At 43.7% G+C, this 12,883-nt stretch overlaps 1 protein-coding gene across 3 annotated transcripts in view; it reads left to right on the top strand.

The window, feature by feature from the left end:
* The window catches only part of Atg4b (autophagy related 4B cysteine peptidase), a 38,958-nt gene that overhangs the window by 5,583 nt on the left and 20,492 nt on the right, over positions 1-12,883 (top strand). The window contains exons 2-5 of one of the 3 annotated variants that reach the window (XM_038339433.2): positions 4,725-4,825; positions 7,408-7,509; positions 7,600-7,671; positions 12,547-12,645. In XM_038339433.2, the coding sequence (XP_038195361.1) occupies positions 12,585-12,645 (61 nt within the window). In that variant the 5' untranslated portion in view covers positions 4,725-4,825; positions 7,408-7,509; positions 7,600-7,671; positions 12,547-12,584. Of the gene's footprint in view, positions 1-4,724; positions 4,826-7,407; positions 7,510-7,599; positions 7,672-8,414; positions 8,456-12,546; positions 12,646-12,883 lie in introns of those variants that run through there. The other 2 variants (XM_038339432.2, XM_038339434.2) reach the window with 2 other exon arrangements.

Raw genomic sequence — 12,883 nt, 5'->3', positions numbered from 1 at the left:
GGTGAGAACTACGCTTATCTATGGAAATATGGGTAAATGTTTGGATTGTTACTAGGAGTTATGTTGGTGTAGTAATGTACCGATTGTAGGTTCTCCAAGATCCATGTCATTACAAGCCTCAGGTAGTTGGCTAGATTTCTAGTGCTGGGCATGAGATCCATCATATTGAGAAGGTTTGTGTGTATGGTTGGTGCACACTTACACATGCCACAACATGGGAGTGGAGGTCATAGGATAAATGCATGGCAGCCAGTTCATTCTTTCTACCATGTGGAACTGAACTCAGGTTGCAGGTAAGTGCCTTTACTCACTTAGCCATCTTGCTGGTCTTCCTGTCTTTTTGTTGAGAATGTACTGAAGAGGGATGAAGCCAGAAAGTAAAAGTCTGCCTCAATAAGACAGGGAAAGAGATGCTGTATCTTGGAAGAGCTTAGAGTCCAGATGTGTGGTAAAGACTTGTCCAGACTGGTTTTGTTTTTGCTGAGTGTGAGGTGCCTGTTAGATGTCCAAGTAGTGTTGTTAAGGGGCCTTTGGTTACATAGGCTGGGAGCTAAGGGAATAACTCTATACCGAAGATGTGCAGAAGCTGTTATCAGATGAAACTGCCCAGGGTCTGCACATGAATGGGAAATAAGAGAAGCCAGGGAGGGAGCCCAAGTCTGCTGGTATAGAGAGGTGGAAGGCCCAAGTGGTTTGGGTGACCTCTCTACCTATTTCTAGCATTGTGTATACAAACATGCTCCTAGTTCAGAGTGTTGGTGACCAGGGGAATGGTCAGTTGGTATAGGACTTGTTGAACAAGCATGAGGATCTGAGTTTTGATCCTTAGCATCTTCATAAAAGTGAAGTGCAGCAGCCTCTGGTCTCTATACACATGTGTATGTAGCTCCTCACACACCACCACACACCAAAATAAATGCTAACTGGTTGTGGTGGTGCATGCCTTTCATTGCAGCACCCAGGAGGCAGAGGTAAGTAGATTTCTGAGTTTGAGGGCAGCTTGTTCTACATAGTTCCAGGCCAGCTGTAGCTGTACAGTGAGACTGTCTCAAAAAATAAAATATAAAGAGCTGTTGAGAGGCAGCACCTAAGCAGCCAAGCTGTCTGCTTCTTACAGATAGAACCAGCATTTAATGCTCATGTCTCTAGGGCCACACATGGTGTCGGCACATGGTTAGTAACCAGTGAAACAGAATTGGAATTATTATTGACTTGCCTATCTCTCAACTACAAATTGAGCTTGCCTAATTCAAATTCAGTATTCAAAATGCTCATAAGTCCGGCATTCAGTGAAACTAGACATGGTGCCCTATACCTGTGATTCAAGTACTTTCCTGGAGGTGAAAGCAGGTATATTAGAAGTTTAAGGTCATCCTTGACTATATAGGGAGTTCTAGACCAACCTCAAATTCATGAAATCTTGTCTACAAACAGAAGCCATGAAATGCCCAAACTCTTTATGCCATGTGTGATACTGTGTGTCTGTAATCCCAGTACTCAAGAGCTGAGGCAGGGGGATTATAAATTTGAGGCCAGCCTAGGGGTTTTACTGAGACTCTATTGTGGAATATTATTTAAGATGTGTTACACTTGTTTATGCTGTGGGATATTTGTTTTAATGATGCAAAGATGCATTGCCTTCTTTTATATTGCATTTATTTAACTCTGGGAAGCTGTATTTGCCTAAAACACCTGATTGTTCAGATAAAGAGCTAAACTGCCAATAGTGAGGCGGGACTGTCAGGCAGAGAGAATAAATAGAAGGAGAAACCTGGGAGCAAGAGAGATCAAGAGCAAGAGCAAGAAAAGAAGAGGCCAGTAACCCAGCTACATGGCCAGCTTCAGAGTAAGAATGAAAGAAAATATACAGAAATTAAGAGGAAAAAGCCCAGAGGCAAAAAGTAGAAGGTGATAATTAAGTTAAGAAAAGCTGACTAGCAACAAGCTAAGCTAAGGCTGGGCATTCATAAAAAGCCTCCGTGTGTGATTTATTGGGGAAATGGGTGTCAGGCCCCTCGCCGTAAAGAGTAAAGAACAACCAAGAAAACACTTTTAAAAACTGGAAATCACTCATGCCTATAATCCCTCAGCTGAAGGTCCCGAGACAAGGATTTTCACTAGTTTGAGGCCAACCTGGGTTATGTATTTCCAGGTTAGTCTGAGTTACAGTGTGAGACCTTGTCTCATCTAAAAGAAAGCCAACAGCGCATCTAATGCCCAAGCCTGTAACCCTTGCTACTTAGGGGGTTAAGACAGGAGGATCACAAGTTCGAGGCTAGCTTGGGCTACAGAGTAAGTTCTAAGACTAGCCTGAGCTTACAGTTTTTCAACATAAAGAGTAAAGTAGGAGGGGTAGAGATGTCGTTCTGTGGTAGAACGTCTGCCGGCGTGTGTTCAGTCCAGTTCCTAGTACTATAAAAACAAACAGGAAAAAATAATCCGATTTTTAAAACCACTCTCACATTAAAAGATTTTATGAAATTAATTTCAAGGTACTGAAGAGGTAGCTTAGCAGATATGAGAACTTAATACTCTGTGAGAAGTCTGGAGTTCAGTTCCTAGCACCCAGTCTTCTGTAAGCTTATAGCCTTCTATGACTTTAGCTCCAGATCTGATGCACTCTTTTGGCCTCCATTGGCACTAACACGTTGCACACATGTAGAGACACACATACACATTTAAGTTAGTGTCAGACTGTGTGTTTCATATTTGAATTTGGTTCATGGTCCTTTTTCAATGAGATGTGGTGTCATGTTTGTTTTGTTTGTTTGTTCATTTGTTTTGTTTTGTTTTTTTAAAGGCAGGGTTTCTCTGTGTCTCTGGCTGTCCTGGAACTTGCTTTGTAGACCAGGCTGGCCTTGAACTCAGAGATTCTTCTGCTTTTGTCTCCCTAATGTTGGGATTATTGGCTGTACCAGTACCATCATCCTATTGTGTACATGCAAACACTCTGAAAATTTAAAATGCTTCTGTCCCAGTTAATGGAGGGTAACTTTGAACTTCTAATCCTTCTGCTTCTACCTCCCTTCAGATTACAGACTAAGATTATAAATGTTTCACCAAATATATCTGGTACTGGAGAGCAAACCAAGGTCTTTCTGTGAACTATGTTAGCATCCTGCTAATTGTCCCCAGCCTCATAGCAGTGGATTTAGATGTAGACATTCTGTGTAGTATATATTAAAGCAGAGCTTTCTAACAGCGAAAATTCTTACTTCCCTCTACATGCAGACTGTTGTTTTAATCAAAAGAATTTTTCAAAGCAAGGAAAGGATTCTTCTGCTGAACTTATACCATAAGTGTAAACATGTTGGTTAAAAAAAAAAATCACAGACTTTTGAGATAGAGACTTGCTGTGTATCCTAAGTTGGCCTCAAACTCAAATGTTTCTCCTTCCTCAGACTTCCAAGTGCTGAGCCATCATTCTTAACTTCAAAATACAAGAATGAGATTGTTTTGGGACTTTCTTTGGACCTCCAGTTCCCAAATAATGACACAGACTTCTTAATTATGAAAGTTTGGTCTTAGCTTAGTCTTGTTCTCAACTAGCTCTTATAACTTAAATTAACCTGTTTATATTAATTCCACATGCATGGTTCATTACCTCTCTTCCATACTGTATGTCCAATTCCCTCTGAATCTGGCTAGCTTAATCCACATGCATCAGATTCTTCCTGAGTTCCTCTCTCCCACCTGAAGTCCTACCTATTCTCTCCTGCCTAGCTATTGATCATTAAGCTCTTTATTAAACCAATCAGAAGGTGCTTTAGGCAAAGACACATCTCCACAGTGTACAAAATATTACTCCACAATATGAGATATATTGCAGTAAATTAAAAGACCCACTGGCTGTATGTTTTTGTGATTCTCTCTGCTTGAATGACAGTGTAATTTGTGCTTAAGTAAAAAGGTTAGTTCCATTCATTGAGCACAATTCTCCATTTTTCTGACTGTCAGATAGACTATATTAAATTACAGTACCTTTCCTAGCTAAGATGTCATATTATTAAAAACACTTTACATTTTCTCTTTTATTTGTGATCTCAGAAATCCCAGGGAGAGGGTGGGAAAGTCATACACTAGGGCACTCTTCAAATGGAAGAGCTCTTTCATAGGGCAGAGGATTCTTGGACATCTTACTTCTCCTGCATGTTGTCTAATTACAAATTTACTTGTTGCTTGGGGGTTTGGAAACTCTTTTCTCTCTGTCTCTGTAGCCATTCATAATGCTTTGTCAGTGACATACATTGGGATATAAAGAGATTATACCAAGAGCAGTGCAGTTGAACTGAAGAACCTCTGTGGAGAGGTGTAGAGGCCAGTTGGTGTTGAGGGGGGAGAGCCCTTGTGCTGGTGGGCACGTTGTCTGGGTTCTTGTCCCCCTGGACAGAGCTAGTGGTGCCCATTTCTTGAGTTAGGTGATAGAAGCTTAGAGAAGTGTATCATGTTCAATGTGACTCCAAGTGTGGGCTCTCTCTCCAAGAGCAAGTCTCAGTCCTAATTAGAGCCTGGGTTTGAAAACCTCCTTTTTTCACTTAATGTAGATCCAGAAGGTCAGGAATTTCTCTTTCCTGTCAGTTTTGCCTGGATGATGCTTTATGAATGGCATCTCAATTGTGTGTGTGTGTGTGTGTGTGTGTGTGTGTTTCAGTTGATACTGTGGGTATTCCTGTGTAAGGTGGGGTATTCTGGGATGGTGGCATGATTTTCCTCCTGTCTTCCAGACCAGTGGGATGCCTGTAACAACAAAAGGATGAGAGAGCCTTCATGTGCCCTTCTAGTTGGAGTCATTGAGGCGTGGAGCCTTAGGTGCTGATTTTCCAAGGTGAAAGGTCTAAGTCACTTGTTCTGGTAGCATAGTTGCTTTCTGCTCTAAATGCTTTGTGTGTGTGTGTGTGTGTGTGTGTGTGTGTGTGTGTGTACTTAAACTGTCTTACCTTATTTTAATGCCTGGCTGCCCTGGAACTCACAGATATCCACCTGTCTCTGCCTCCAGAGTGTTGAGATTAAAGGTGTGTGCCATCAGACCAGTACTGCATGTTTTTCTCGAGGAAAGTTTCTTGAGTTAGAATCTGTTTTGGTGAAGAAACGCGTTTGATTAAAGTCTCCTGTACATTGTTACACTCCCGTCTAGGAACAGAATGGATTTCTTTTCCTCAAAGTGTTCCATCATTTCAAGGATTGAAGAAGGCTGGCCCTGTGGAGTGTGCTTCGGGCACTCCCAGGTGGTTCACAGCTCTAGAGTCCTGACTTCTCAACCCCGTGAGGAAACAGCTACAGAAAGGATATCGACTTAAGAGGTTCACATGCTAGCTTTTGGTGGCCTCAGACCCCTGCTTCCACTGCTGGGCTCTTGACGACTACCCAGGGACGAATGCCTTTGAGGCCGACAGACAGATGCCCCTGCACAGTTTCCTCTAAGAACAAAGTGAATGTTGTCACTTGCTGAGGCTGCAATGTGGTGGGGAGAATGGGAGAATGGCACAGGGAGCTGTCTGCTGTGAGGCCCAAGGAAAGGCCATTCACCTAGTGGAGTTTGGGGTTCTTTTGAAGGGCTGGGCACTTTGCTGCACAGACCATTGGCGTTACTGTTGCTTCTTGGCTGCTGTGAAGCTGTTGGGAGCTGTTGTAGTTTTGTTTCCTTCAGGTTTCTTAGCCCCAGCCTGGCTTTTGTTTTGTCAGGCTGCACAACCCATAATTTTCATAGTTATGATAGTAGACTTGGTGATACATTTGAACTTAATAGATCCCTATTTACTGCTTTCACTTTGAAGCTGGCTTCCTTACCTGTAAAGTTTGCTAATAAACCTAAGAAATTTGCCTACTCTGCATTTTACTGCTATAGACATTCGTGATACATGATGATTTTTGGCTTTTGAAAACATGAACTTGAATGTTAATTTATCCCTACTTAGCCTTTAGCATCATGAAACGGAACAACAGTGTGTAAAAATTGGAAGAAATTTAGTTGGGCTTAGGATTACCTAGCAGTTTGTTGACATTGTTTTGAAAGTAGACAGCTAAAATATGGAACAGCGGAGTTCCAGGACAAGACCCACTGGGCCTGGCCCCTACCCTGTTCAGAAAACTTTGGCAGTGCTCTGATGCTGAGGGCTTGTCAGTATGGCCTGTATTTCTGGGAGATACAGTCTAAATTTCACTGTACCCAGTGAAGCCCTCTGGGCATAGTAAAATGTGTATGCTTTCAACTCTGTGATTCTGCATCCTTACCCTTGATATTAATGACACCAGCAGACACTGATGCCCTTCTGTCTGCCTGCCAGCACATCATGGGAAATCTTTCATGAAGGCTTCATTGTTGTGTGGCAAAGCAGCCCTGTTATTACCTCATTTTTGTGGATGAGTGATTGTTTACACTCAGAGGTTATATAAATGTCCCAGGAACCAATAGCTCGCGAGCCTCCTAGCTAGATTTAGATCCTGGCTACCAGGGCTCAGAGGTAGTGCCCACCTTTGCCATGTTATGTTCCCAACACAGAAGCTGAATACACTGGGTACCCATGTCCACAGTGTATAGCAGGTGGTTAGGAGAGTCTTAAAGGGCACCTTCTTCCTGGGGATATAGCTCAGTTGGTAGAGTGCTTGCCTAGAATGCATGAAGCCAGCATGAGGTTCAGTTCCCAGCACCACTTAAACTGGGCTGCCTGTAATCCCTGCACTCAAGAGGTAGAGGCAGAAGGATCAGGAGTTTAAGGTCATTCTTGGCTACATTTCAAGTTCAAGGAATAGGGTACATGAGACCCTGTCCCAAAAAAATAAAGCTGAGCATGGTGCATGGTGGCACACACCTTTGGTTTCAGCATTTGGGAGCAAACACAGGTGGATTTCTGAGTATGTGGCCCACCTGGTTCACATATCAAGTTCCAGGGCAATGAGAGCCTTGTAGAGAGACAATCCACAAAAGAAAAAAAAAAGTAGAGAAAGAACATTTTAAGTCTCATATAACCAAGAACTGACTTTTTTTTCTTAAGGGGGAATCTTTTTTTTTTTTCTTTTCCTGAGACAGGGTTTCTCAGTAGCTTTGGAGCCTAACCTGGAATTAGCTCTTGTAGACCAGGCTGGCCTCAAACTCACAGAGATCCCCCTGTCTCTGCCTCCTGAATGATGGGATTAAAGGCATGTCCACCTCCCAGCTACGAGGAGGAATATTTTACCTAAAGTTTGTCTCCATCATGACAGCTGTCAGACATTGACTTGGTGTCTTAGACTCCAGAGTGCTTACCTGACTTCTCTTCCCAGCCTTTGGCAGAGCAGCTGTTTCCCAGGCTGTCATGTATGCTCATGTATATATGTTCATGTGACAGGGCAGTGCAAAGATACAGGTGTTCAAGAATCTTTTGTGCAGAAATGATCTCAGTATGAAATCAGACAAATGTGTTTCCACAGCCACCTTGACATATGATACTCTCCGGTTTGCCGAATTTGAAGATTTCCCCGAGACCTCAGAGCCTGTTTGGATTCTGGGCAGAAAATACAGCATTTTCACAGGTATTGTTTACTTGGCTCTGATTACTTCTGCAGAAGTCTTGAGCTGGTAATTATTTGCTGACAATTTGTCTTCCTCTTTTAAATAACTAGAGAAGGACGAAATCTTGTCTGATGTGGCATCCAGACTTTGGTTTACATACAGGAGAAACTTTCCAGCCATTGGTGAGTACCCTATTTTTAATCTTTCAGATATTCTGGATCATTTGTTTTTAATCTCTGTGTTTATCTGCATCTTTGTGTATCGGGGTATGGGCACATGTATGGAGGTCAAAGGACAACCTACAGTTTTGTTCCTTGCCTTCCATCTTGTTTGAGATAAGGTCTCTTGCTACTCATCACCGAGTATGTCAGTCTAGCTGGTCCAGCTAGACTCCCCCGTCTCTGCCTCCCATCATCCTCTAGGAGCTCTGCATTCGGAAGTATGCTGCTGCATTGAGCTTTATGCAGGTTCCAGGGATGGAACTCAGATCCTTTCCCAGACATGGCAAGCTCCTTACTCACTGAGCTATCTCCCCAGCTTGAGCATCCCAACTTTTCTACAACTTGTGATAAAATACATATGCTTCTAACTCCTTGTCAGCCACCTGTCACTAGAAATTGTAGTCAGGATAAAGGGTCATGACAGTAATTTTGTTGTTTGTTTTTGAGATTGGCTCTGTGCTAGTTGGTTTGCTTTGTGTTCTTTGTTTTATTTTGGTTTTTGTTCGCTTGTTTTTGGTTTTATTTGAGACAGGGTTTCTTTGTATAACCCTGGTGCCCTGAAACGTCTCTGAAGATCAGATTTGCCTCAAACTCACAAAGATCTACCTGCCTCTGCTTCCCAAGTGCTGGGATTAAAGGTGTGTGCCATTACTGCCTGGCATTTTTTTTTTTAAACTTGACACAAGCTGGGATCTTCTGGGAAGAGGGAACCTCAATTGAGAAAATGCCTCCATCAAATTGGCCTGTAAGTATGAGCATTTTCTTGATTAATGATTGATGTGGGAGGGCCCAGCCCTCTGTGTCTAGTACCACCCTTGAACGGGTAGTCTGTGGTTGGCATTTTCTTTGGAATGCCAACCAGCTCCCAAATAAAGGCATGGAGAATTATTGTTAGTTATGAATGCTCGGCCTTAGCTTAGGCTTGTCCAACTAGCTCTTTTAACTTAACATTTTTCTATTCATCACATCTTGCCTCAGGGCTTTAACTTTCTTTCATTCTATATGTCCTACTTTCCTGCTTCCTCTGTGTCTGTCTGTCCCCTAGCGTCTCCCTGTTATCTTTTTTACTTTCTCCCTCAAGCCTAAATTCTCCTTCCTTTCCCTGCCTGGAAGTCCTGCCTATATCTCCTCCTTCACTATTGGCCATTCAGCTTTTATTATACCACTCAAGTGCCTCAAGCAGGCAAGGTAAAATGGCAGTACATCGTTACCTAATTAAACAAATGCAACACATTTTTACATAGTCAAACTAATAGCAGTAGTCTTGGGTTGTGATTTAAAAAAAAAAAAAAAAAAAAAAAAAAAAAAGCTGAGGGAGCAATGGAGCAAGCCAGTAAGCAGCACTCCTCCGGGGCCTCTGCTTCAGTCCCTGTCTCCAGTTTCCTGTTCTCTTTGAGTTCCTGCCTTGGCTTCCTCAGGGATGGGCTGTGATCAGGATATGGAATCCAAATACACCATTTTCAAGTTTTACTTTTGGTAATGGTATTTATCGCCACAGTAGAAACTGAACAAGGAAACTGTGGTAAATATAACTGCCAGGGTGTTGGAGAGGACCTCAGAGCCTGAGAAAAACTTTTATTATTTGACTAGTTCTAAACATCCCTGAGGTGGGGTGTCTTTCTTTTGTTTCTGTTGCTGTCATAAAATACCCTGGCAAAAGCAACTTGTTGGGAGAAAGGGCTTGTTTTAGCTCACAGTTCAGATTATAGTTCATCTCCTCTGGGAAGTCATAGCAATAGGGGCTTGAGACAGCCAAGCACGATGCATCCATAGTCAAGAAGCAGGAGTGAGCTGGTGTGTGTGTGTGTGAATGCATGTGCTCATCTCACTTTCTTAATACAGTCTAGGGAGCAAACCCAGAGAATGGGGGCTCTCACGTTCAAAATGGGTTTTCTCACAGATGTGCCCAGAGGCAGACCTAATCTAGACAGTCTGTGATGCTTTAAATAAGAATGGTCCCATAGGCTCATTTGCTTGAATGGTTAGTCCCAAGTTAATGAGACTGTTTGGGAAGGATTAGCTCGTGTGGCCATGTAGGAAGAGGTTTGTAGCTGGATATGGACTTTGAGATTTCAAAAGCCTATTCCAGGCCTGGTTAATCTGTCTCTGTCTTTCTTGCTGTTTCTTTCTGTTTTCTTCCAGTTTTTGGATCAGATGTGAGTTTTCAGCTACTGCTCCAGCGGTATGCCTATTGACCTGCCACCTTGCGCCTAATGTGAATCACCCTCTGAAACTATAAGCAAACCCACAATTCAATGCTTCCCTTTAGAAGTTGCCTTGTTCGTGGTGTCTCATCACAACAGTAGAACAGTAACTAAGACACAGACCTGTATTGAGGATCTCTCCCAGGTATCTTAGTTAGTTTTCATTTGCCGTGACAAAACCACCACCAAGGTAACTTAGAAGAGAATTTTGGGGCCCAAAGGTCTTTGTGTCCACAAAGCACTAAGGAAACCAAGAGTATTAAACATTGAGGGACGTCTTTTCACTGGAGGAAGTAAAATACCCACATTCCACCTAGGAAGCTGGGAGTGAGCCGGGCAGTGGTGGCACACACTTTTAATCCCAAAACTTGGGAGGCAGAGGCAAGTGGGTCTCAAGTGAGTTTGAGGCCAGCCTGGTCTACCAAGCAGTTCTAGGACAGCCAGGTCTGTTACATGGAGAAACCCTGTCTAAGAAAAAAGGGAAGGTGGGAGTGAATGTTGTTGGCGACCTGGTGGTGACATTTGTTTTCTGTAATCCCCCAGAGTGTTCCAGACTCTCCCTCCTCCTAGACCTTCATCTTCAGCTCCCAGTCGATAGAACCCATCTGTAGGGGTGATGTCACATGTACTTTATATAGCATCTAGGTCAGAGACCACAGCAGATCCTAGGCCTCTAAGCTGTAGGACCCATCTTTATGGTCACATGTACTTTGTAAAGGAGTTTCTTTGTAGTCACACATTAAGCTTTACTGTGCACCTGGAACTGGAATGATTGTTGCTTAGAAACTTTTCCCCAGATTGTACTGTTTTTAAAAATGCAGGCAATAAACTGCCTGGTGTCGGACTCATGAAGTTTGATCTAGTCTGACCAAAACAGGCTGAACTGAGTTTTCATTCTCACCTCTTTGCAGTTTAGCTTATTTCTCTGCCTGCTGTGATGCTTGCAGGGACCCCTGCAAAAGAAAGAATCATATTTGGGCCTCATAGTTCCAGGTGGTTAGAATCTATGTCCATTGTGGCAGGGAGCATAATGGCAGACAGGCCGGCAGGGGTGGCACTGGAACAGAGGCTGAGGGCTGATATCTCAGTCCACATGTAGGAGGCAGAAAGCGCTAACTGGGAATGGCATGGGCTTTTGAAATCTCAGAGCATGCCACAGTGATAAGCCTCTTCCAGCAAGGCCACGCCTCCTAATCCAAGACTCAAGTGTTCAGACATAAGCCTGTGGGGGCCATTCTCACTCCAAGTACTGTGCCAGGTAATTGCAGATTATGTCAAGTTGACAGTTAAAACTGACAATTGAAGCAGCTCATTGTGGTCCTAAGAACCAAGTGCGGCCCGCATGTTCCTTGTGTCTTGTAGGGATGATTTGGGGTGAGAGTGGTGACAGGTGTAGAAACGGGGAAACTCCATCCACAGACCCCGGATCTCCTTGTCTCATCACATCTGTGCCTTCCTTGTCATGGTGCACAGTGTCATTCCCCTGAATACCTGCTGAGAGTGTTCTCCCCGTTCCTGTCATGTTAAAGGTGATTCCACAGCTCTTGTCAGTCTTCCAAGCCCCTGTAGAGAGATTCAAAACAGACCTGACAGAAAGATGTAGAATTGTCATTACCATTGTTATGACGGCCATAACCCTGACTGTCGGCACTCTGCCTTTCTGGTAGCAGGAAGTGACTCTCCTGCTTTAACTCTCCATCTCCAGGGCAGTTGTGGGGATTCCTGTTTGCAGGCCAGGTGTTCATACCACTGCATGACTGATGGTTCACATTTTGCCCTTCTTGAGGGGATTGTCAGGTCTGCTATTGTGGAATATTTATTTAACTAATTAAAGATGTGTTGCATTTGTTTTTTGTTTGTTTTATTTTATATACATAGGTGTCTTACCTGCAGGTTTGTCTGTATGAGGGCATTAGATCCCCTGGACCAGGAGTTAGACAGTGTGAGCTGCCGTGTGGGTGCTGGGAATTGGACCCAGGTCCTCTGGAAGGGCAGCTAGTGCTTTTAACCCTTGAACCATCTTTCCAGTCCCTATGCTGCATTTGTTTAACGATGTAAAGATGTGCTGCTTTGCCTGCCTAAACTTGACTGGTTTAATAAAAAGCTGAAGGGCCAATAGCTAGGCAGTAGTGAGATAGGTGGGGCTGGCAGGCAGAGAGAATGGGTAGGAGAAGAGAACAAGAGAGAGGGGGTAAAGAACCAAGGAAAAAGAAAAGATGCCCAGGGCCAGCCAAGCAGGCATCTGCCAGGTAGCCTGTCACAGAGTAGGACATATAGAATGAAAGAGGTAAAACGCCCAAAGGCAAGACATAGATGAAGAGAAACAGGTTAAAATAAGTTATAAGAACTAGTAGGGCAAGCCTAAGCTAACGCCGAGCACTCATAACTAATAATGTCTCTGTGTCATGATTTGGAGCTGGTTGGTGGCCAGAAGAAAGCCTACTACATTCTACTCCCCAGCAGATACGGATCTTGCATTTCTGTATCCTCAGAACTGCACTTTGAGATATACAGATGTGTGAGGGGGTCGGCCCCTGTGGTATGGAGCTGCCCAGATGCCTCCTGTTGCTGGATTCCTGGCCTCTCTTGGGCCCTCTGATTGTGAATGCATCTTGTTCTGTCTTCTACACAGGGGGAACTGGCCCTACCTCAGATACAGGCTGGGGCTGCATGCTTCGGTGTGGACAGATGATCTTTGCCCAGGCCCTGGTATGCCGGCACTTAGGTCGAGGTGAGTCACGGTGCTTAAATGGGGTCTGTGTAGTAAGGGGTGTTTAAAGCACATCATAAAAGCTGGGCATGGTGGCACACACCTTTAATCCCAGCCCTGTGGAGACAGAAGCTTGTGGATTTCTAAGAGTTGGAGGCCAGCCTGGTCTACATAGTGTTGCAGGCCAGCCAAGGCTACAAAGCTACCTGTCTCAAAAAACAACAACAACAACAAAAAAAAAAAGTGCGTGATACTTTAT

This window comes from Arvicola amphibius, chromosome 8 (genome assembly GCF_903992535.2).
Source record: "Arvicola amphibius chromosome 8, mArvAmp1.2, whole genome shotgun sequence".
In the NCBI taxonomy this organism is placed as follows: domain Eukaryota; kingdom Metazoa; phylum Chordata; class Mammalia; order Rodentia; family Cricetidae; genus Arvicola; species Arvicola amphibius.
The sequence above is the reverse complement of the archived record's forward strand: the minus strand, read 5'-3'. Positions and strand labels throughout refer to the sequence as shown.